This window comes from Nomascus leucogenys, chromosome 2 (assembly GCF_006542625.1).
Source record: "Nomascus leucogenys isolate Asia chromosome 2, Asia_NLE_v1, whole genome shotgun sequence".
Classification (NCBI taxonomy): domain Eukaryota; kingdom Metazoa; phylum Chordata; class Mammalia; order Primates; family Hylobatidae; genus Nomascus; species Nomascus leucogenys.
This window is the reverse complement of record NC_044382.1, coordinates 35,361,770-35,388,296: the sequence shown is the minus strand read 5'-3', so window position 1 is coordinate 35,388,296 and position 26,527 is coordinate 35,361,770. Positions and strand designations below refer to the sequence as shown.

Sequence of the window (26,527 nt, the reverse complement as noted above, 5' to 3'; positions counted from 1 at the left end):
AGAATTTACGACTAATCCCCAAAAGCAACTGCAACAAAAACAAAAATTGACAATGGGACCTAACTAAACTAAAGAGTTTCTGCAAAGCAAGAGAAACTATCACAATCTACAGAATGGGAGAAAATATTTGCAAACTATGCATCTGACAAAACCCTAATATCCAGAGTTTATATGGAACTTAAATTAACAAGCAAAAACAACCCCATTAAAAATGGGCAAAGGACATGAACCGACACTTCTCAAAAAAAGACATACGTGTGGCCAACAAACATATGAAGAAATGCTGATTGTTAATCATCAGAGAAATGCAAGTCAAAACCACAATGACACCACTGTGGAAAGAAGTTTGGAGATTTTTCAAAGAATTAAGAGTTTAACTACCATTCAACCTAGCAATCCTATTGCTGGGCATATACCCAAAGAAAAATAAATCATTCTATCAAAAAGACACATGTACCCATATGTTCACTGCAGCATGGTTTGCAATAGCAAAGACATGGAACCAACCCAGGTGCCCATCAACAGTGGACTGAATAAAGAAAATGTGGTATTTATATGCCATGGAATACTATGTAGCCACAGAAAGAATGAAATCATGTCCTTTGCAGCAACATGGATGTAGCAGGCGGCCAGTATCCTTATCCTACATGAACTAGTGCAGAAAACCAAATACCGTGTTCTCATTTATAAATGGGAGCTAAACATTGAGTACACATACACATAAAGATGTGGAACAGACACTGGGAAATACAAGAGGGGGGATAGAGGAAGGGAGGCACAGGTTAAAAAGCACCTGTTAGGTACTGTGGTTACTTCCTGGATGAAAGCTTCAATCATACTGCAAACACCAGCATCACACAATGTATCTTAGTAACAAACCTGTACACGTACCCCTAGAATCTAAAATAGAAGTTGAAAATAAGAGAGAAACTACTAGATGGGGTTTTTGAACTTAAAAAAAATTAGTTTCAATAATATTTGGTAATCTGATAATGCCGTAAGACTGTAAGTTTCATTTGACTGTTTATACTAAAAATAAAGCCATACTTTGGATTGATTACAATATGTCTTAAAATGAAGTGAATAAAAACATCTTAGTTTCAAGAGAAAAACAAGCAAGTTTAAAAAAAAAAACAGTTAGGATCACCATTAAAAATCTTATCTGTTCTTAAATGCTAGGCACTTTAAGCAGTGAAGGCCACTCCCTTAAAATAAATCTTGAGATTTACTTGGTATGGGGCAAGAGTATAAAAATACACCACTTGCAGTCCTAAGTTACATTTATGGAGAGACTTGGGCAAAGTTATTCTGGGGCTATCATCGAAACTGCTTGGCTTAGGGGAAGCACTCTGATGAACAAGAGAATATTTCTGAAGGTTGTAAAAAAAAAAAAAAGTGTGAAACACATGGCTCATCTGTATTGTAAGTGGTAGGGTCTGCCGAAGATTCCTGGCATACATACATACCAGGCCAAATAAAGATTTTATGTATACTGGGGTTAGTTCAATACAAAAATGATACTTTTACAAACCCTAAGAACTTTTTTAAGCCTTTCTTTCAATTCATCTACAAGTAGAATTGGATCAACTATATGATATGTGCCACACAGTACATATCATAGTAGGAAATAACAAATTAGAATTTTCTTCCACTATGTAGTATAAAAACGGATATAAAGTAAATCATGGCCCTACTCAAAGGTGTTTTTAATAATGAGGGTCCAAAAAGTAGAAGAATGTATATCAAAGACTAACATGTAGTAGTTTTTAACAAATGCCAATTTCTACACTAACTGGATACGTTATACTGACTATAAAAGCATATAATTGTTATTTTTAATACAATATTTTGAGAAACTGCAGCCTAAATTGTATGCTTAATTTTTTTTTTTTTTTTTTTGAGAGAGTCTTGCTCTGTCGCCCAGACTGGAGTGCAGTGGCGCAGTCTTGGCTCACTGCAAGCTCCACCTCCCAGGCTGATGCCATTCTCCTGCCTCAGCCTCCCGAGTAGCTGGGACTACAGGCGCCGGCCACCACGCCTGGCAAATTTTTTGTATTTTTAGTAGAGACGGGGTTTCACCGTGTTAGCCAGGATAGTCTCGATCTCCTGACCTCGTGATCCGCCTGCCTTGGCCTCCCAAAGTGCTGGCATTACAGGCATGAGCCACCGCGCCCAGCTGTATGCTTAAATTTTGTTCATGTAAGAAAAACTTCTGATGTCCAACAAAAGATTCAACTGGAAATGGCAGTGATGGTACAATTAATAGAAAAATCAGATGTCAGTCACTGCCTGGGGTCGTCTTCTAGTGCAGTAAGGCAAAGGGCACTGCAGTTGCTATTAAACTGTAAGAGGGAGGAAAAACAGACAAATTTCATAGCCTAGTCCATCAAAATCATTACTTTGTAGTTGATATATCTTTCTTCTTTTGATGAAAGAAGTCCCTTATAGTTTGGATAGGGAGAAATTGCCCAGAAAAACATTATATACTTAAAGCTCCAAAGATCTTAAACTTTATATGTATTCAGAAAAGCATCTAAAAATGTTACTGGGTAAGCAACCACAATATATTAGAGATACGACAGAATTTTATTTGGGTTTGTCCTTTGAGCTTCATTCAAAACCTATTTCGAAATATAAAATAGCTAAAATGAAAAAATGAAGATTAGAGATAATTGGGACTGGAGAAAATAAACCAAAGGGCACTAAAAACTCAAGTGTCTTAATACATATTTAAATGGTCAAAGTATATTACATACATAGATTAGAGAGCAGCAAGATGAAACTGGGTAAAATCTGGGCAGAGATCTGGTATCTAAGAAAGTGGGGAATACTGTTTTTATAACAAAAATAAACTACCCTTGTGGAATTGAAAGCAAACTTCTGTGTGCATTTTTTAGTTAATCTCTGCAGTTTTTATAACATTTACAAGAAAGTGGGCAGCTATCATTTTATGTAAATCAATGTTTAACATGCTGACACTCTGCAGTTAAGTTTAAATAGCCTGGTCAAACGTAGATAGAGTTGTGTGTGTGGTGTGCAGAATCAGACTCTTCATAGTCATACCCATAAATCTATTTTCTATTTAACAAGATGTACCCACACAGTGTGTGCTAGATAGCACCAACAATTAGTCTCTCCTATCAAAAGAACCACATAGGTCAGTTGCAGTGGCTCACACCTGTAATCCCAGCACTTTGGGAGGCCACATTGGGAGGATCACTTAAGGCCAAGAGTTAGACACCAGCCTGGGAAACATAGCAAGACCCCTTTGTCTCTATAAAAAATTAAAACAAAAATAAAAAAAAAATCAGCTGGGCATGGTTGTGTACATCTGTAGCCCTATCGGGTGGGAAGATGGCTTGAGTCTAGGAGTTCAAGGCCGCAGTGAGCCATGTTCATGCCACTGCACTCCAGCCTGGGTGACAAGAGTTAGACTCTGTCTCTAAAATAATAATAATCATCATAGTCATAAAAGGAACCACATGGTTTCCATTCTCTCTCAGTACTGCCATCTCTTATCTGGAGGACTGCCATATTCATTTAATTGGTCTCTCCATGTAAGATTAGTCTTTGTAAAATACAAATCTGATCATGTCTCTGCCCTTATTTTTAATCTATCTAATTCCTACTCAGCTTATAGATTTAAAATTCAATGTTACTTCTTCCTTGACTTCCAAGACAGAATTAGGTGACCTTCCTCTTTTTCCTGTGGCTCTATGCCCTCTATGGTGTGCCATGCTATTTTGTGACTGACTCTGCAACCTAACTAGCAGATAAACTACTTGAATACAGGCACTATTTTATTCATTTTATATCTAGTGACTGCCTTGTTGGTGCATATTTGCTGAATAAAAGTGCTAATTTCACAATAAATACTAAGCATATGTGTTATTAGATCACCACTACCTTCACAGAACTTGCAATTTCAACCACAGCAGAATTCCAAACTTTTTTCAGAGGAAAGTTTTTTAATGCTGAGATCAGTGTTAATTATACAACTTGTTATATAAACAGGGATATGAAACTCTAACTTATAACTAGTTTCAGGTTTCTTTTTTTTTCCACGACGGAGTCTTGCTCTGTTGCCAAGCTGGAGTGCAGTGGTGTGATCTCAGCTCACTGCAACCTCTGCCTCCTGGGTTCAAGCAATTCTCCTGCCTCAGCCTCTCGAGTAGCTGGGACTACAGGTGACACCACCATGCTCAGCTAATTTTTGTATTTTTAGTAGAGACAGGATTTCACCATGTTAGCTAGGATGATCTCTTGACCTCGTGATCCGTGTGCCTCGGTCTCCCAAAGTGCTGGGATTACAGGCATTAGCCACTGCGCTCGGCCCAGGTTTCTTCTTTACTTGAAAACCAAAACAAAACCCATCCAGTTCTTCCTTGAGGTTTTTTTTTTTTTTTCCCCACCCTCCCTTGAAGATCTGTAATAAAACACAGATCTCCAAGTAAAAGGTGTGCTTTTAAAAGGCAAACAGAAAAATGGACATGTAAATATGTGTGATACAGAAACATTTCCAACCCTAGGGAATAGTCTTGACGCTGAAAAAAGGAGTAATAGTAATAAAGTTGCTGCATGTTGTGTAAGTTTCATTATTACATAATTTCCTTTCTTTGCATATAGTCTGGCTGTACTGAATTCAGTGTGTAAGAAGAACTGGTGGATAAACAAACAGAATATGACATATTCATGAAAAAAATTTCCCATTTTTATTGGGCAGTAACATTATGCTAGTCAAGCATATATATACTGAACTGACTACATTATTACATCTGCTTACTTGTATCTTCAAAAGTAAAATGATAAATTTTTATAAGCTATAGAGACAAACAATTGCTTTCAGATATTTACATTACCTTCCAGGTTCATTCCAGCCTGAAGACATTTTCGATAGCGGCATGCTGGGCAGTTTTTTCTTCGAATTTTATCGATGATGCAATCATTCCTTCCAGCACATAGGTAATTGTGCTGTCCTATATGGAATAAAAGGCACTATTAAAGTTTCACAGGTCTTCAAAGATATTTTATATGGAGAGCCTCTGTCTGTTTTTGTTTCCAGTGGAATATAACCAAGGCCCACAGGTATTGATTAGGGAAGTGTTCTTGCCTACATTGCCATTATGAGGTCGAGAGGTCAAAAACAACAAAAAGAGTCTCCCTTTTTCTGTCCCACAAACTGAAAACAGTGCAATAAAAAACCTTACTGCAGTATCTACATATAAAAAAAAGTACACAAATCATCAGTGAACCACTTAATAAATTTTTACAAACCAAGAACCTTTATGTAATCAGCATTCAGATCAAGAAACAGAATGGTACCCCAACAGGCCCCCTTTCTGCCCAATTCCAGCCAGTACCCACCAAGGGTAACTACTTTTTTGATAAATTGTGTTTTAAACAGTTTGATAGATTGTGTTTTTTTATTTTTTATTTTTTTTGAGATGGAGTCTCGCTCTGTTGCCCAGGCTGGGAGCATAGTAGTGTAGTGGCATGATCTCAGCTCACTGCAACCTCTGCCTCCCAGGTTCAAGCAATTCTCCTGCCTCAGACTCCCGAGTAGCTGAGATTACAGGTGTGCGCCACCACGCCTGGCTAATTTTTGTATTTTTAGTAGAGACAGGGTTTCACCATGTTGGCCAGGATTGTCTCGATCTCAGGACTTCGTGATCCACCTGCCTCGGCCTCCCAATATGCTGGGATTACAGGCATGAGCCACTGCGCCCAGCCAATAGATTGTGTTTTAAACAAATAATAGTTTGGGGTAGACGGTTAACTGTATCAGGTTCAATTCTTTGTAAAGAATAGGCCACAAAATTGATCACTGGACTATAATTCAAAATGCCAAATATCTATACCAGCTGTTTAAATTCCTTTTTGTACTCTAAGTTTCCTAGCTTCTTTACTTGGACACAAAATGGAAGCACTAACCCAATTCTATCCCCTATAAATCAAAAGTACGATCAACAGATACATCCATTGTTGAAGCGGTTATAATACAAAAAAGTTATACCCTATAAGGAATCTCTAAATCATTGTCCTACACTTACTGGAAGAAAAAAAGAAAAAAAATCACCCACTGCTAAAAATGAAAAATTCCAAAGTTTTGTTTATATCCAACTGGAATGTTAGGATGTGCACATTATGCCAATATTGATTTCTTTATCCCAGGTATGTCTTGTGCACAGCTAAGACTCTGAGCTATAGGATCAGAGGCACTGTACCTTCGTAAGTTAAAAATAACCCTTTATGGTTATTGGCATGAAGTTGGACAAGTCTATCTATCTGTTCCTTATCTATAAAATGAGGAGTTTTAACTAGTATTCACTATTTCATAACACATGGCCACGTACAACTAATAGTCATTTCCTGTCAATCCATTCATTCATTCCTTGACTCATTTATTTATTTATTTTTAGACAAGTTCTTGCTATGTCGCCTAGGCTGGAGTACAGTGGTGTGTCATAGCTCATTGCAGCCCGAATCTCCTGCTTTAGCTTCCTGAGTAGCTGAGACGACAGGCACGATGCCTGGATAATTTTTTTTTTTTTTTCCTGTAGAGACGGGGTCTTGTTATATTGCTCAGGCTGGTCTCAAACTCCAGGCCTCAAGCAATCCTCCCATCTTGGCCTCCCAAATTGCTGGGATAATAGGTGTGAGCCACAGTGCCCAGCCCATTTTCCTGTCAACCCTTCTGATAAGACAATGAGATATCTTATTTTGGAGTTCCTATGTCTTCTACTACTTGGTAAATTCCCTTTCTAACTAATAGAAAGATGAGTCTTCAAGTCAGCTGAAATTTTGTGACATTGTTTTGTTTACATGGTATTTATTTTTGTGGTTAAAATCTATTTTTGGCAAGCAATTCTAGTTTTCTATTTATGGTAGGTGTGGTAGCCAGCCTCCCAAGATGGCCCCCAGTGATCTCTGCCTCCTTGAATGCATGGTCTTATGCAGTCCCTTTCCATCCTTTACCAGGATTGGTCTGTGTGGCCAATAAAATATGGCAGAAGTGATGGCATGTTACATGTGAAATCAGCTAATAAAAGACAATAGTTCTGCTGCATTGATCACATACTCTCTTGGATCATTTGTTATGGGGGATGTAAATTATAACGTTACTCATGTTACTCCACAGAGACCACAAGGATGCCAGCTTTGGCTAGTGTAGTAGTCCCACCTATTGATTAGAGTCAGAAGTAAAGCCCACCCCTGCCTAGTGTAAAGCTCTGAATAAAGTGCAACGACTTGCTAATAACCATATTATACTATGCCAATTTTGAGGGATAATCTATAATTCTAGCAGGTATTAAGAATGGAGTGCTAAGTGTAAGATATTTTCAGTTCACAATGGGTTTATCTGGAGGCAACCCCATTGTAAGTCGAGGAGCCATACTGAATGCGTATCACTTTCCCACCATCATAAAAGTTGAAAAATCGTTAAGTCAGGGACTGTCCATATTATTATTATCACTGCATTTATACCATGGAAATACTTAAACAGTTAAGAAAGTGAGGAGTAAAGTGAGGACACGAAGACGCTTCTGTCTTTTGCGTATGTGTTAAATAACATCCACTTTATTAGGAGCAATGCACAAAGCAGGGCTGGGCTTTACTTTTGACTCTAATCAATAGGTGGGACTACTACACTGGCCAAAGCTGCCATCCTTGTAATCTTTGTGGTGTAATACGAGTAATTTTATAATTTGCTAATGTATTAAAAAGTAAAACAAAAGAAAATGACTCATCTAACTCTCATGGATATGCAAACACAACATGAGACAAATAATAATAATCCTCATACAGTGAATAATTATGTTTCTTTAAAAAATTAATATAATCAGAGCTTTAGGCCACACTGCTTTCAAACTGCTTTAGAAATAACTAAATTATATGACTATTTTTTTCCAAGAGGAGTCACTGGTAGTAGTAGGAAATTTTAGACTCTCTTCTAATAAGTTTGCTATGGAATGAATTTCTCCTTCTTTAGGGAGATAATGCTGTTGCCCTGTCAGCAGCCTGAATCCATAACAAAGTAAGATTTGTGTTAATACAACATTTATATAGTGAAATCACCTTCTCTAAAATACCTTTCCTGACCTCCTCAGGCCAAGTTTCTCTCTCCCTCCTCTGTATTATAATCTCTGTACCTTGTCATTGTTAACTCATCTTTCACTTCAGTGGAGTGTGACTTCCCAGAGGGTAAGGATCAGGTCTTATTGGTATTTATACCACTTAGCACAGTGCCCTGGCTTAATAGAAAAAAAAATGAATAAGAAATGAAATGAATATCTTCCTGTCACAGTTCTCACTGTGACTCATTTTTGCCAGGCCAGTATAGTTGGTGACTTTGAAACCTATTAGCTTATGGAAGTTAAAGCCCATGTTTCTAATACAATGAACATTATGTTATGCCCAAACTTAACACCATCGTTTCATATGATAGCACTTTCTTATAGTGTTACCTTATGCTCCCTGACCAAACTCCCTGACATCAACTTACACTTTTCTATTTAATTCTAGATCTTTTTGTGTTGTTGTTTTAAGTACTTTCCTGCCCATTAGAGGACCTAGGAGCCACCCTCCTCTCCCCTCTTAACTGATACTTAGCCTTCATGGGCTTTGCATATAATGGAAATTTCAAAATCCACCCTGAGAAATGAAAACCAAGTAGAGGAAAAATAAACTCTTCAAAACACACACTACCTTCCACTGCTCTTTTGAAGAAAACTTTACAGCTTCCACAAGTTAAGACTCCATAATGACATCCTGAAGCTTCATCAGAACACACCAGGCAGAGTTTGGGAGGTGGTCCTGTTGTTGCTGTTGAGGAGCTGGATGGAGGAGAGCTTACATCTGGTCTCATGCTGGGGCTAAAGAAGGGGAAGAACAGTGTTATGATTTAACTGTCAAAGGAATATCAAAATACAGTTCTCTTAGCTTCTCATTTCATAGAATGCTCACACTGAACTCTGGCTTCAAGTGCTAGCAGGCACTAAAATATCCTATCTAAATATATTCAAATCATGTTATATTCTTCTTTAAACAAAATTAAGAATGAGGCCATTTCTTTGAAGTGTCTCCAAAATAGAATAGTGTGGTTCTGGTTCACTTCGTTTTTTTTTTTTTTTTTTTCAGATGCTTAGGATTTGTTTATTTTTATAATCACCTTTATTAAGGTGTCACATACAGTAACATTTACTGTTTTCTAAGTCTATAATTTATGGTTTTTGTTAAATGAATATTCATGTAACTACTATCACAATCAGGAGAGAGGATATTTCCATCATCCCAAAAAGATGCCTCCTATGCCTTTAATTGCTTAGGACATAATTTTTTTCCTAATTTTAAGATCTTATAAAGGCATCTTTTAAAATTCAATCAAGTGTCGTTACAATTCTACCCATGTTTCCTACTAGAGTCAAAATTTTTTTACAATCTTAAAGTTTTTGTCCCATGTCTCCAATTCCTAATGTCATCTTGGCTGAAACCACAATTTCATATGACTCAGAGAAGACTGATCCAGAAACATTTTCTATAACCTTCCTGTCTGGCTTGCAGTAAGACTGGACAAAGCACTAGGCTTTCAAAAGTGAGTTCCATTCTGCCCACTCCACTCTTATGACTATTTGGCTTGAAGAAGAAGACAGAAATGTGAATCTGCTTCTCTTACTAGGTCTCTAACATTTTTCATTGTCTCACCACAGAGTGCAGGCCTAGTGATTACTAGGTGTTTAAAAGATAATTTGTTGTTTTAAAAATTTTCAATCTCAAAAAAAATTTGAAAGAATTGTACAATGGATATATACTTTTTACCAATATTCACCAATTCTTAACATTTTGCCACATTTAATGATAAAGATGTACTTTTATAAACCAATGAAACAGTGATCTTTTTATTACTGGAGAAAAATTAATTATTGCATTTCATATTACATGATACAATGGTTTTCAATGTTGTATCTTCCTAAGGAATTTTCCTCTTACGTGCTGACTTTAGAACCAAAACTGTATTATGTAGCTAAAATGATTTTGTAGCCTTCTGCTTATAATTAGAGACTGCCCATTCCATTTTTGGTTGTGTTCTTAAGCAAATCTTCAAAAACATGGATGCTGGCAACCTGTTGTTTCTGGAATTCTACATATTAAAGTCCATTTTGCTTATCATCTATACAAGTTCATAAACATACTAGTACCTCTCTCTAAACTTTTCTTAATTTGCCTTTTCTCTAAAAAAGATGGCACTTAGAAATAAACTTAAATTGGGTGTTCGTTGTCTCTTTGTTATTCTTTATTATCTCTTGCTTTTATTTATTTCAGCCAATAACAGTAGTAAATCTCAATGACAAATATGTTTAAACTAATTCACAGAGCAAAGTAACTTAAAATTTTTTTCCAGTTATCAATCTGGTTAGAAATTACATTTATCAAGTAATGTAGTTTGTTGCTAATGTTCTCTTTAGGAATAAAAGTTAAAAGGTAATAATACTGGAATGACAATTTCTTTTATAAATGTTACCTTAAGTAATTAAGCCAGTAAATCCAAACGATCCCCCTAAATTCTATCTTCAAATGAAGCTTCCTGGATCTTGCCAACTGTCTGCTTACCTAACAGGCTTAGTCAATAGGACAGCATTCCCACCACCCTAATTCTGGGAAAAGGCCCCAGGGTTTTACATTGTTCTCTGAACACTGTTAAGAAGAATTTGTAGATGCTTCCGTATTACAAGGCATTGATTCCCTGCTAGATTTGGGCGAGTGGACTGACTACATGTTGAAAGCCTGTAACAGAAGAATAACCTGAAATGACTTTGCTGTAGGTCCGGCACAGGCCACCCCGATTAATGGAAACTTGTGACTAATGTAGAGGAGCTGCTTTGGGCCAGAGTTTTCCAGAGAAGTAGGAAGGTCCTGGAACAGTGAATGGTGCAACAACGTGTTGGGGAAGCAAAAACTTCTCTGGCTTCTATTCTGAAGATACTCCTATTCTTGCTTAGCCAGTCTCTGTCACCTGACATCTATTTTTAGGGACCAAACAGTTGTTTGTATATTAGTTTACAGAAAATGAGTGCATTGTTTAAAGGTTAGGACAGTATTCTGTAATGTTTCCCCAACTAATTATATATACACACATATGCATATATAGTATGTATTTATATTTTAAATAATAGTTTGTAGTACTTCGTAGTTTTAGCTCCCAATAACCCTGTCCACATCATCACCCCTGGATGCGGTCATACAGGCCGTGGCAGGTGGTTGATCAGGGAGCCTATCTATGGTGAAGCTGACATGTTTTAGATCCCAGCTGTACCACTTCACAGCTTCTGTTACCTTGGGTAGGTGTCTACTACTTTGACCCCTGAGTTTCCTCATCATAAACTGGGGAGGATATCACCTGTGTGTGTGTTGTGACAATAAGATAACACATAGAAAATCTACTACAAGTTCCTGCTTCTAGCAGGCACTCAATACATGTTCCTTTTTCTTTTTCAGGAACACTGAAGATTTTATGAGTAAGTATTATATAAATGGAAGGTAGTATTAAGTCTAAATCCTAGGACCGTATTCCCAAATTCTTAGATATTACAATGTATGCAAAACATGTTTAGGCCACTCAACTGTAAGCTACAGATGACAAGGGAAAGTAAAAATGAACAAATGGATTGAGAGTACAGTAGCTGAAAATCTGGAACCTTAATCAGGCTTTTGGCATCCCTTCAGGCAGTCGTTCTGGGCTACATCAGATAAGAACTGAGTACATGGAAAGCTGCCAGATGTACCATAGACATCGGTGAAAAAAATCAATTTTTGTCATACAAATAGGACTAAGATAGCCTATAATGAACACCACTGGAAAAAATGGATGAATGCTAAATGGTATTCAGTTGCAAGTTTGATATTGTTAAAAGGGCTAGGGTACAACGAAATGGTTAGAACTCAAGAGAAAGCCATATGGAATTGACATCTTTTATTAAGGACACATGGCAGAAGGAACCAAAAGCATACCATAGTAAGAGTGCATATTTCACCCCCTTTGAATGGGAAAGCTAAAATATCCTGGTCTTAAGGGCATCATTATCTGTAATAGTTATTGATTGCTCAATGTGTGTTCACAGCTGTGCCAAACATTCTGAGAATGTTAAGAAGTTCCATTATGAACTATTGCTAGGGTGCTTGCTTTTAAGTGAGGAACCCTTGGAACAAAATGCCTTGTTCCAGGTGAGTACCTGAATGCTGGTGGTTCCCAATCAGAATGGCAAATGTAGTAGAAACCGAGTAATTCCTGAGGCTGAGTTTATGTTAAGAGTTCAGAGAGAGAAAACCATGCATAAAGCTAGATATGTCTACTTAATTTTGTTGCAAGCAAAGCAATTGCTACAATGAGGATTATGGGTGAAAAAGTCACGGATGGATTATGAGTTAATCACACACCTTGAGAAGCATGTAAAATGTGCAGGTAAATTACACCCATTCATTCAGGCAGATGTTTCCTGGCACCTGAATGAAAGGCAAGCACTGTGAGGATCCAGTATCATGCTACAAATGATAACGAACCTTGAAACTCTGGTCTAGGATGGAGTACGAGAGTATTTTGTAGCCGCCTCTTGTGTCTCGGTACTATTACGAAGAGAATCAGCTTTACATACAGACAAATCTGGGTTCAAATCCTAGTTCCAGTGCTCTAATAGCTGTGACAGTGGCTAGCTGACTTAACTTCTTTGAGTCTATTCCCTTATTAGTGCCATTTTAGGGGGTTTGTGTGGATTATGTATATTAGAGTTATATAAAGCATTGTTACATACTTGGTGATCATCACACAATAGGTCTCTACCCTACCCCCAAGGATTATCTTCTTCCTTCCTGGAGGATCTTAGGGAAAGAGAAGTGCTACAGTCTTCCCTGTGAGCCTGTAGAAGGTTAATGGTCCTCCAGAAACTTAAGTTCAGGTAATTATAGATTTCCTTTTCTGATACTACACCAAAATTTGACAATTTAGTTTTTTAAAGGTTTTAGTATTGCAATGTGGAATCCAAAACTGTTATCAATAAACTTTTGATTGTTACATTGAAATCTGTCAGTCTATCTTGCACTTTGAATGTATCTTTTACCCATGCATGATTTTGTATTATCATGCATTAGTCATCTGGAAAATACTGGTTCACTGAGTTATGCAGATCTTTCAAATGTTGACATAGTTCATTATATAATATGAAAGGGTCACATTTGTCAAGTTCACAGTGGCAGATATAAGTCTTCAAAAATTCTGATTTTTGCTTGAAACCTATATTTTATCAATTGGCAACAAATACTTTAAGTTGTTTTCCTTAAAGTGCTAAGTTTACTTCAGTCATTTTTGGGAAAACATCGCCAAATACCCAAGGCTGAAAACCAGAGTTTTTCTCTCTCATGGTATTCCATGAAAAAAAAGTAGGTTAACTCACAGTTTAATCTTATACACACTTTTCTTTGAGACAACTATCAAATGCTATATGTGATATAAGTGGATTATGCACCTTCTCATTTTGTCACACTGACATGAGAAAGACCACATGTATTTTAGGGTTGAAATTTAATGTAATTAATAATTTTTTTGCTTCTTCAAAGATTTTAAGTGCATGGCAGTGAATACAGTAACTACTGTATACTAAGATGCCAACAGTTTTACTCATCTTTGCTTTTGTGCCATTATTGCAAATGTTGACATAATGAAATGGCAAATAAAGTATGTGTTACTGTGAAAATAGTCTGCCCTTTAAGGGGAGACTCCCAGGGCCCCATGGACCACACTGGAAGAATTGCTGTTATGGAGACTAGTAAGGTAAAGATTCTAAACCAGATAGGCTACAATTCATAACCTAACTCTACAATGTAATAGCTTGGTGACCTTTTAATCTTTCTCAATCTCGATTGCCCTATTGCTAATAGGAGTGGTAATGTACCTGACAAAAGGATACAGTATTGCTTACTAAATTAGAGGCTTTCCTGACAGAGAAAGGGGCAGAGTTGGTAAACTACTACCCAAATGACATGATTGGCTTAGTTTTCAATTTAAGTGAATTAATCAGCAATTTTTCAGTGTAATGCAAGAAATCTATTTGGGAGAAAAAAAAAAGATATTATCACCCCAGAAAGCAAGTGTTAATATGGAAAAAAATTCCAGAAATACAGCTGCTATAACTGGATTTTTTACAACTACCAATAGAATGGGTATATTCCCACCGGCTTGTCAGTTTTTGTCCAAATACCATAACACAGTAGTTCTCAACAGAGAGCAATTTTGCTCTCTAGGAGACATTTGGCAGTGTCTGAAAACACTTTTGGTTATCACGGTTGGGGAAATGCTATTGGCATCTAAGTGAGAAGAGGTGAGGGATGCTGCTAACCAGCCTACAAGGCACAGGACAGCCCCCACCACAAAGAAGTATCCAGCTTCAAATGTCAATAATGCTGAGGATGAGAATACCTGGCCATAAAGCTTTAAGCAACATAAAGTGGAAAAGAAAAAAAAAAAGGACCAGAAATATTTTAAAACCTAAACTATGCTTAAAAATGCAACAACTGCACTACTGAAGCAGCCCTAAACTGTCCATTCAATACAAGTCCAAAAAGAGATTCAAAACAGAACTGAAGCCAAGCCACGGACTATATGGCTTTGTTATCAAGTACAGGATTGGCTTGAGCCAGTAATTTCTTTTTCCCTCTAGCGCTAGCACTAAAAGGTAGTTTTTACACATTAAAGTCACCTGCACTTTTCTTATCTTTGTTCATTAGGAAAAATGTAAATACTCAGCTGCACACACCAGGTGATTATATTTTCTGACTGCCCATTTATCTCTGCATTAGCTAAAGGATTACTGATTTGTTTGATAATAAGCTATGGAATAGTTTTCAAATCAAATAGAAAAATGCTTTAGGGGAAACCTTTCACAATATTTCTGTTAAATGGTTTTAGCAGGACACATTTTATCTTATTTAACAAGCCAAAGAAAGACTGATTATTCTCTTTGCTTTGCATTTATTGAGAGAGGTTTGTATTGGTTTCAACTTTAGGTTCTTATTACGATAGTTCATCCAAACTCTGCATCATTTATATTCACTCCTCTTGGGGAGAGGGTTACAGCAACAAAACCTATACATTAATAGATCAAGAGAATGTTCAGTAAAGGATTTTTCAGACCTCTAAGACACCAGTGGCCTACTACTCTGTGTCTCTGGGCTTGGTTTCCCTGTCTGTAAAACGAAGGTCTTGATTTCATTAACTCCAAATAAGCTGACCATATCTTGCAAGATGGGTTTGGGGATGGAAAAGTGGAGAGGAAAACACTTAGATCTGTAAAGGGTTTCTTAGGTCCTGTGTATTTATTTGTAGAGAGAATATAATCATGTTATCTATGCTACTTAAAGTCTAATCTGTTTCACAGAAATAATGTATTTCTTTCTCATCGGAAGAATTAATCCAGTTTGGTCACTGTGTTTGGGTAACTTATTTCCTAACAGCTGTATCCTTTTTGGCTCTTCAAACCAAGTGTCAAAGATGGAGAAAAACAGAGTAAGTCTTGAGACCCCAGGCACTCCCTTAGGCTGTGTGTTCTCAGTTCTGTTTGCTCAGGCTTGCATTAGGGGATGCGAGTTTTAAGCAGAAGCAATAATAGTACATTGAATGGTAAACAGAATACCAAGAACAAGTATGGTAAGAAGAAAGACTAAACACTTTTTCATCACATAGTTATTTCTAGAATGAAGACCGGATTTTGTTCCCACCTTATGGTTCCTCACACGTAAGAGCATACAAGGATAATAGACGGGTCATAATTCAGAATTATGAACATGATGTCTTCAAAGAAGGCACGAACATGTTGGAGACAATAGTGTAGTTACCGCCTTTTTCCAACAAGGTATCTTGAGCATCTTTGAAATGCCATTTGTGTTCACCTCAAGTACAACAGTAACTTATTTCTAAATATTTTATTCGATTCTTAAAGAGATATTTGAATTTCTCTCACTATGTTTAGTAACCCAGACTTACATGCAGAGATTTTGCCAATTCTAACCCATCTTCCACATCCTATTTATTACTCCCTGTAACACTGTGTCAGGACCTTTTCCTTCCCATCCACTCTGACCACCGCCATTCTAATGCATGCCTTCTCTCACCTCTTGCTTTAACCACTGCAATGGTTGACACTAAGTAGTCCTTCTGGCACTGGCTTCTCTTTCCATTCTATCCCCCACACACTGCTAAAACTCTTTTTCTCAACATGATTAAAAATCTGAAGGGCTCCTCCACTGTTTATAGTACAAGCTCAATATGGTCCATAATTTGGTTTTTTTAATTTTTCCAGTCATATGTCTTATCACTCCCCTACATAATCCATGTAGTTTCTTTATCACTACAGGGATCCTGGATTCTACAAATATTTATCAAGTACCTATGATAGGAGTAGCTTTTGCTAAGATCTGTTTTCCCTGCCTGAAGTGTCCACCATGGTATTCCTGATCCATGACAGCTTCTAGACTTCCTAAAACACTGCCATATAGCACTTTGCACAGATGATGCTATGTTACCTTTTGATGTATATGTATCCTGTTTCTATCAATAATTTCTTTTAGGTAGGGCCCATGTCTTGGGTCTCCCCATATCGCCAGCATCTTATACAAACTTCAGTATATGTTCACTTATTTTGCTTATTTATACTTTCTATCTTAATCTGTTTTGCAAAAGAACTCTGAGACAGCTAACATGGTAAATATTTATGAGATTATAATCAGAATACAGGTATAACCTCACCATTACTTGGCACTATTATGCAAGCTCTTTCTTTGTATAGATTATCCCATTTAATCCTCTCCACAGACCTATGAGGTGGGTACTATTTTCAGCATTTACCGATGAAGAAACAAGATTTAGAAAAGTTGAGTTGCCTAAAGTGATCTAAGTAACTAGTAAAGTCAGGGTTCAAACCCAGGTCTTTCTGACACCAACATCAGTGTTCTTAAGCAATCTTCTTCCTTCTCCACTATGATAAAGTGTCAGAACTGAGAAGCTGAGGTATATCCAGGCCTTCAACTTGAGAAATAACGCTTTCTACTTTGTAGGCTGAAGTTTGATGTCTTCGTGACATAATGCAAAAAAGGTGGCAATTTTTTTCTGTTTTCTGTGCCTGCTTCCAATCATGACCTGCAAAGGAAGATTTTTGCCCAAATAGGGATTGCCAGACTAGGTCAAATAGGTAAAAACATTTGTCTTAAAATTGTGTGACAATCTGTGTCATTTGACCAAATTTTCAAATGTTCCTCAAACTAATGTGTATCTCATATTGCATAATTAGCAGTTCCTAAATCCTAAAAAGACATTTATAAAAACAAATGGAAATGCAGAACAGTTGTGTCTATATTCATATCAATATAAAGGAAGGAAAAGGAACCCTCACAACCAATCTCAACCTGATTTATAGCCACATTACCCTTTCCTTCCCTCAAAGGCAAAGGCTTAATTCTTTAATTCTTAGATTCTCACATTAACATGAGAACTTCTTGGTTTCTCTGTCATGCCAGTATACTAGACAAGTTTCTTTTGCTATCTGAATTTCCCTCAGGTTTTGATGCTGCTGCTCTCACTTCACACTCAGGTCCCTACATATCCACTGAAACAATTTAAAGGAATAATCTTAGGTACAGGACTCCCCACTTATCTGTGGTTTCACTTTTGACAGTTTCAGGTACCTGCAGTCAACCACAGTTTGAAAACATTAAATGGAAAATTCCAGAAATAAACAATTAATAAGTTTTAAATTCTGTGCAATTCTGAGTAATGAAATCTTATGCCCTGGAACATGAATCATCCCTTTGTCCAGCATATCCACATTGGAGACACTCCCTGCCGGTTAGTCCCTTACTAGCCATCTGTATTAGTTGTTTTCACGCTGCTGATAAAGACATACCTAAAACTGGGAAGAAAAAGAGGTTTAATTGGACTTACAGTTCCACATGGCTGGGGAAGCCTCAGAATCATGGCGGGAGGTGAAAGGTACTTCTTACATGGTGGTGGCAAGAGAAAAATGAGGAAGAGGCAAAAGTGGAAACCCCTGATAAACCCATGAGATCTTGTCAGTCTTATTCACTATCATGAGAATAGCACAGGAAAGACCAGCCCCCATGATTCAATTACTGCACCCCCACCCCCAGGTCCCTCCCACAACACATGGGAATTCTGGGACATACAATTCAAGATGAGATTAGGGTGGGGACACAGCCAAACCGTATCCTTCCGCCTCTGGCCCCTCCAAATCTCATGTGCTCACATTTCAAAACCAATCATGCCTTCCCAACAGTCCCCCAAAGTCTTAGCTTATTTCAGTATTAACCCAAAAGTCCACAGTCTAAAGTCTCATCTGAGACAAGGCTAGTAAGTCCCTTCTGCCTATGAGCCTATAAAATCAAAAGCAAGCTAGTTACTTCCAGATACAAGGGCTGGAGGGATGGGGGGGCAGGGGGTAGGGGGGTGTCACAGGTTAAATACAGCTATTCCAAATGGGAGAAATTGGCCAAAACAAAGGGGTTACAGGGCCCATGCAAGTCTGAAATCCAGTGAGTTAGTCAAATTTTAAAGCCCCAAAATGATCTCCTTTGACTCCAGGTCTCACATCCAGGTCATGCTGCTGCAAAAGATGGATTCCCATGGTCTTGGGCAGCTCTGCCACTGTGACTTTGCAGGGTACAGCCTACCTCCCGGCTGCTTTCACAGGCTGGCATTGAGTGTCTGTGGCTTTTCCAGGTACATGGTGTAACCTATCGGTGGATCTACCATTCTGGGGTCTGGAAGATGACGGCTCTCTTCCCACAGCTCCACTGGGCAGTGCCCCAGTAGGGATTCTGTGTGAGGGCTCCAATCCCACATTTCCCTTCTGCACTGCCCTAGCAGAGGTTCTCCATGACAGCCCTGCCCTGCAGTAATACTTCTGCCAGGGCATCTAGGTGTTTCCATACATCTTCTAAAATCTAGGCAGAGGTTTCCAAACCTCAATTCTTGACTTCTGTGCACCCACAGGCTCAACATCATGTGGAAGCTGCCAAGGCTTGGGGCCTCCACCCTCTGAAGTCACAGCCTGAGCTCTACATTGGCTCCTTTCAGCCACAGCTGGAGCAGCTGGGACACAGAGCACGAAGTCCCTAGCCTACATACAGCATGAGGACCCTGGGCCTGGCCCACGAAACCACTTTTTCCTCCTGGGCCTCTGGGCCTGTGATGGGAAGGGCTGCTGTGAAGGTCTCTGACATGGCCATGGAGACATTTTCCCCATGGTCTTGGAGATTAACATTAGGCTACTTGCTACTTATGCAAATATCTGCAGCCAGCTTTAATGTCTTCTCAAAAAATGGGTTTCTCTTTTCAACTGCATTGTCAGGCTGCAAATCTTCTGAAGTTTTATGCTGTTTCCCTTTTAAAACAGAATGATTTTAACAGCACCGAAGTCACCTTTTGAGTGCTTTGCTGCTTAGAAATTTCTTCCACCAGATACCCTAAGTCATCTCTCTCAAGTTCAAAGTTCCACAAATCTCTAAGGCAGAGGCAAAATGCCGCCAGTCTTTTTGCTAAAACATAACAATAGTAACCTTTGCTCCAGTTCCCAAAAAGTTCCTAATATCCATCTGAGACCACCTCAGCCTGGACCTTATTGTTCATATCACTATCAGCATGTTGGTCAAAGCCATTCAACTTGTTTCTAGGAGGTTCCTAACTTTCCCACATCTTCCCATCTTCTTCTGAGTCCTCCAAAGTTCCAAAGTCGCTTCCACATTTTTGCGTATCTTTTCAGCAACACCCACTCTACTGGTACCAACTTACTGTATTAGTCCATTTTCATGCTTGTGATAAAGACATACCCAAAACTGGGAACAAAAAGAGGTTTAATTGGACTTACAGTTCTACATGGCCGAGGACGCCTCAGAATCATGGCAGGAGGCAAAAGGTACTTCTTACATGGTGGTGGCAAGAGAAAAATGAGGAAGAGGCAAAAGGGGAAACCCCTGATAAACCCATCAGATCATGTGAGACTTATTAACTATCACGAGAATAGCAAGGGAAAGACCAGACCCTGTGATTCAATTACCTCCCCCTGGGTCCCTCCCACAACACATAGGAATTCTGGGAGATACAATTCACCCTGAGATTTTGGTGAGAACACAGCCAAACCGCATCACTATCTCTGTTATCAGTTGGACTGCCACAGTATCACAGTGCTTGTGTTCAAGTAACCCTTATTTTACTTAATAATAGCCCTAAAGCACAAGAGTAGTGATGCTGGCATATTGCTACAATTGTTTTATTTTATTATTAGTTACTATTACTCTTTTACTCTTCCTAATTAATAAATTAACCTTTAACCATAGGTATGTATGTATAGGAAAAACAATATACATATAGGATTTGGGATTATCTGTGCTCTGTGGTTTCAAGCATACACTAGGGGTTTTGGAACCTATCCTCCATGAATAAGGGGTGGGGGCTGCTATATTTAGTAAATAATGAAAACATTGGTAAGCTTACCCCTAGAAGATCAAGGAGGAAAGAGTTTTTAAAATTATATAAAAGTTATGTAGCAGACATCTGCAATACAGCCAGTTAGATAAAAAATTTAAGACTGAAAAAAGTTTTCAGTAGGTGAAACAAAATATCTCTTTTGCAATAATAATCATACTGGAAACTACTGACTTGTAATTCTGTGTGTCAAGCTGCATGACTAGGTACAGTACATAAATTATCTCAAATAATTTTTACTGAGTCCATTTTACAGATAAGAATACAAAAATTGGGCCTTTTATTTGCCCAAAGTCACATTATAAGGCAACACCTGGATCTGAATTCAGCTCTGCCTAATTCCAAATTCTATGCACCTCATAACCTTGTGACTGTTGCCTGGCAAGGGCCTGCAGAGTAACACCCATTAAGCTTGACGGAATTTTTTAAGATTATGTGAGTCACTTAACAGACAGTCTTAAGGTAAGGTTAAACATCAAAGTTAACTTCTGTTTTCCACCTATCCTGCCCCTTCTATCCTTCATATCACAATGGAACACAAATTATAATTAAGAGATACAAAAGCATTCAGTCACTTCCATTTTTTCCTTTAGAGAGTTACTGTATTAAGTCTTAAATGAACATATTGGCATTCCAAATTATTAAGATAATGTCATGCTGGTCATTAAACTCACAGTTCTGCATGGCTGGGGAGGCCTCAGGAAACTTATGATCATGGTGGAAGGGGCAGGGGAAGCCAGACATGTCTTACATGGTGGCAGGAGAGAGAAAGAGCACAGGGGAAACTGCCACATTTAAACCATCAGCTCTCCTGAGAACTACCCTATCACAAGAACAGCATGGAAAAAACTCCCCCCATGATCCAACTGCCTCCCGCCAGGTCCCTCCCCCAAAACATGGGGGTTACAATTCACGATTAGATTTGGGTGGGGACACAGAGCCAAACCATATCATTTTGCACTTGACCCCTCTCAAATCCCATGTCTTTTTACATTTTAAAACCAATTATGCCTTCACAATAGTCCCCCAAAGTCTTATTACAGCATTAACTCAAAAGTCCAAGACCAAAGTCTCATCTGAGATGTGGCAAGGCCTTTCCACATATGAGCCTATAAAATCAAAAGCAAGTTAGTTACTTCCAAGATACAATGAGGGAACAGGCATTGGGTAAATGTTCCTGTTCCAAATGGGAGAAATTGGCCAAACCAAGGGCCACAGGCCCCATGAAATCTGAAACCCAGCTGGGAAGCCCTTAAATCTAAAAGCTCCAAAATCTCCTTTGACTCCATGTCTCACATTCAGGACACACTGAAGTAAGGGGTGGGCTTCCATACCCTTGGGTAGCTCTGCCCCTGTGGCTCAGCAGGGTACCCCTGTGGCTTTCATAGGCTGGCATTCTGTGGCTTTTCCAGGCTCATATTACAAACTGTCAGTGAATCTACCTTTCTGGGGCCTGGACGACAGTGGCCCTCTTCTCACAGCTCCACTAGGTAGTGCCCCAGTGGGGACTCTGTATGAGGGATCCAACCCCGTATTTCCCTTCTGCACTGCCCTAGCAGAGGTTCTCCATGAAGGCTCTGCCTCTGTGGCAGACTTCTGCCTGGACATGCAGGCGTTTCTATATATCCTCTGAAATATAGGCACAGGTTCCCAAACCTCAACTCTTGCCTTCTGCGCACCTGCAGGCCCAACGCCACGTGGAAGCTGCCAAAGCTTGGGGCTTGCACCGTCTGAAGCAATGGTGCGAGCTGTAACTTGGCCCCTTATAGCCACAGCTGGAGCTGGAGCTGGAGCAGCAGGGATGCAGGGCACCATGTCGTGAGGCTGTACAGAGCAGCATAGCCCTGAGCAGGAAACCATTTTTCCCTCCTAGTTCTAAGGGCTGTGATGGGAGGGGCTGCCCCGAAGATCTCTGCCATGCCCTGGAGACATTTTCTCCATTGTCTTGGTTATTAACATTCGGCTCCTTGTTACTTATTACTTGTTACTTATTACTACTTGTTACTTATTCAGATTTCTGCAGCTGGCTTGAATTCCTCCCCAGAAAATGGGGTTTTCTTTTCTACTACATGGTCAGGCTGCAAATTTTCCAAACCTTTATGTTCTGCTTCACTTCTAAACCTAAGTTCCAATTTCAGACCATATCTTTGTGAACGCACATGACTGAACGCTTTTAGAATCAGTCAAGTCACCACTAGGATGCTTTGCTGCTTAGAAATTTCTTCTGCCCGATACCCTAAATCATCTCAAAGTTCATCAGTTCTCTAGGGCAGGGGCAAAATGCTGCCAGTCTTTTTGCTAAAGCATAGCAAAAATAACCTTTGCTCCAGTTCCCAGTAAGTTCCTCATCTCTGAGACCATTTCAGCCTGGACTTCATTGTCCACGTCACTATCAGCATTTTGGTCAAAAGTATTCAAAACAAGTCTCTAGGAAGTTCCAAACTTTCCTATATCTTCCAGTTTTCTTCTGAGCCCTCCAAACTGTTCCAACCACTGCCTGTTACCCAGTTCCAAAGTCGCTTCCACATTTTCAGGTTATCTTTATAGCAGTACCCAACCCTGCCAGTACCAATTCTCTGTATTAGTCAGTTTTTACACTACTATAAAGAATATCTGAGACTGGGTGATTTATAAGAGAGGTTTAATTTACTCATAGTTCTGCATGGCTGGGGAGGCCTCAAGAAACATACAATCATGGCAGAAGGCAAAGAGGAAGCAAGGAAAGTCTTACATGGTGGCAGGAGAGAGAGAAAGCACAGGGGAAACTGCCATATTTAAACCATCAGATGTTTTGCGATGTCCCTCACTATCACGAAACAGCATGGAGGAAATCACCTCCATGATCCAAACACCTCACACCAGGTCCCTCCCTCAATATATGGGGATTAGAATTCAAGATAAGATTTGGGTGGGGACACAGAGCCAAACCATATCACATCCTGAAAGTAGGTATCTCTAATCCCATTTGACAGATGCAGTAACTAGGATTCAGAAATGTTAGAGAATTGGTCCCAGGACACTATATTATACATTTATTAAGAGGCAAAATCTAAATTTGCATTTAAGATTCCAAGTCTACTGCTGCTTTATTTTTTTGCACATGCCAATAGTAAAAGCTTGTTTTTCAAACTGTATCACAGATTAAGATAGATTAAATTGGAACAATATTATAATAATTAGAGGATGTTAGAACTCCTCTATTTCACAGAAATAAAGGTTAAATGATACCCAAAGTAACAGGTATCATAGGTAAGAAATTAACACCTTTTTTTTTTAATACCAATACTCATTTATTATTCCTTTACCCTACATTCTCCAGATACAGATAAAAGGGCTGACATTTTTTTTTAAATACGTGAATTGTTCTAAAATTCAATACTTTTCTACATTCTGGTGAGATCCTCTTGGCAAATTATATAATTAAATATCAGTCAAAACATACTAAAAAATGTATTGTGGCACTACATATAATGTATATGTACTCTGATTTACACATATTTGTCTACATATACATTTATTAATTCACAATAACAGAGTGATGTGCCATGTAAACTATTGTGCAGTTTCGCTTTTGAAAATTTAACAATAGAAAACAAGTTTTGGTTTTGGTTGTTTTTCACAGTCTAAGTATGTATAGGTTACTGTGGTTCATTTTAGAACATTCATTAGAAAAGTAATGTATTTCTTCTAAAATGCTATCTGCTAACATTTTAGAAACTGTATGTTAAAGAAGAAACATTTAAAGCAAGTGATGATGTAATTTTTGTTTTAAAATTTTAGGGATATTCTGCAAAATGTAAAAATTTCAAGGGCACACTTAGCACTTTTTTTGAGAAAGAATAAATGGTAGCTACTGTTGTAGTGGGAGATGTGCAATGTGGAAGCTTTAAAATGGATAAACATTTATATCAAAATAATAGTAAATAATCTTTTCCTTTTTTTCTAAAATAATCTCTAGATTTACAAGTGAAATCAATACTGTATTCTCTCAAACTTGTTTTAAAAGCTCTGTCAGAGTTTGTATCTTCATAAAAGTATTGTAAAAATTAATTTTAACAAACCGAATCCCTTTTTGAAAAGAATCAAAAATAATAAGAATGTGAATGTAAGCCATAAGAAAGCATTTTTAAAACTGTGTTTTCATATAAGCAGTTCTGCATGCAGGAAACAGAAACTGCTGAGTACCACTGTAGATTGGACACTGCTGTTAACAGCTCCAAAGTCTAAGATAAATGGAATCTCTGAGAATAGAAGTCTTTACTTAAAATTTTAATTACCAACATTATTTTTAGAGTTGTTACTTTCAACAAAATCATCCCTGAAAAAACTTCACAAGTAAAAATAGTTAAATACAACAACAAAGAATTGCAGGGGATAGAAAGAATCAATATTGTTAAAATGGCCATACTGCCCAAAGCAATTAGCGGGTTCAATGCTATTGCTCTAAAAATACCAATGACATTCTTCACAGAATTAGAAAAAAACTATTTTAAAATTCATATAGAATCAAAAAAGGGCACAAATAGCCAAAGCAATCCTAAGCCACAAGAACAAAGCTGGAGGCACCATATTACCTGACTTCAAACTACTACAAGGCTAAAGTAACCAAAACAGCATGGTACTGGTACAAAACAGACACACAGAGCAATGCAACAGAATAGAGCCCAGAAATAAGACCACACACTTAAAACCATCCGATCTTCAACAAAGTCAACAAAAGCAAGTAATGGGGAAAGGACTCCCTATTCAATAAATGGTGCTGGGATACCATTTCATACCAGTCAGAACAGCTATTATTAAAAAGTCAGAAAATAATAGATCCTGGTGAGGTTGCAGAGAAAGGGAAATGCTTATACACTCCTGGTGGGAGTGTAAATTAATCCAGCCATTGTGGAAAGCAGTTTGATGATTTCTCAAAGAACTTAAAACAGAACTACCATTCAACCCAGCAATCCCATCACTGGGTATATACCCAGAGGAATATAAATGATTCTACCATAAAGATGCATGCATGTGTATGTTCACTGCAGCACTACTCACAATAGCAAAGGCATGGAATCAACAACCTAAAAGCCCATCAACAGAAGACTTCATAAAGAAAATGTGGTACATATACACCATGGAATTCTACACAGCCATAAAAAGAATGAGATCATGTCCTTTGCGGCAACATGGATGGAGCTGGCAGCCATTATCCTAAGCAAACTAACACAGGAATAGAAAACCAAATACCACATGTTCTTCTCAGTTATAAGCAGGAGCTAAAGATTGAGTACACATGGACACAAAGAAGGGAATGACAGACACCGCGGCCTACTTGAGGGTGGGAAGAGGGTGAAGACTAAAAACCTATCCATCAAGTACTATGTTTATTTCCTGGGTGATGAAATAATCTGTACACCAAACCCCTGTGACACAAAATTTGCCTATATAACAAACCTGCACATATACCCCTGAACCTAAAATAAAAGTTTAACAAAAAAGAATTGCAGGGTTTTTTGGGGAGTGGGTAAGGGAGAAAAGGAACCAATAAAACAATGATTATGACAAAACTTTTATCCATGGTTTAAAATTAGAACACAAAACATCTAACCACCTGCCAAAACATGAATCACAAAATTGTATTTTAAGGACAAGTCATTAATTTGTAGCATAAATAGCTGACAACCTTAGACTAAATGTTTCATCGCTGATAAAGATGTGAATCCACATCTTTAATACTGAAAGCTGACAAGTATTCAGAACATTAAAACAATATATCACAACACAGACTGTTACATGTTAGGTGGACAGTCAGTGCATGAGTTTAGCTGTACCAGGATTATTTTAAGAAAGTTCGGGCACCTTGAGTGTTTTTTTTCTTTTTTTAATCCATAACTTTCTGTAAGAACCACACTGTGGATCATAACATCTGAGCTATAAGGATTAAGAGTGTAACTGGGGCCTGTTGGGTGGGGCGGCGGGACAGCATTAGGAAAAATAGCTAAT

General features: G+C 38.2%; 1 protein-coding gene across 11 annotated transcripts in view; it reads right to left on the bottom strand.

Moving 5' to 3' along the window:
- The window catches only part of NR3C1 (nuclear receptor subfamily 3 group C member 1), a 471,612-nt gene that overhangs the window by 27,078 nt on the left and 418,007 nt on the right, over positions 1-26,527 (bottom strand). For 7 of the 11 annotated variants that reach the window (XM_030827143.1, XM_030827168.1, XM_030827138.1 and 4 more), the window contains exons 3-4: positions 8,704-8,873; positions 4,860-4,976 (exon numbers count right to left, since the gene is read on the bottom strand). In XM_030827143.1, coding sequence (XP_030683003.1) covers positions 4,860-4,976; positions 8,704-8,873 — 287 coding nt within the window. The remainder of the gene's footprint in view (positions 1-4,859; positions 4,977-8,703; positions 8,874-26,527) is intronic. The other 4 variants (XM_003266561.3, XM_030827155.1, XM_003266560.2 and 1 more) reach the window with 1 other exon arrangement.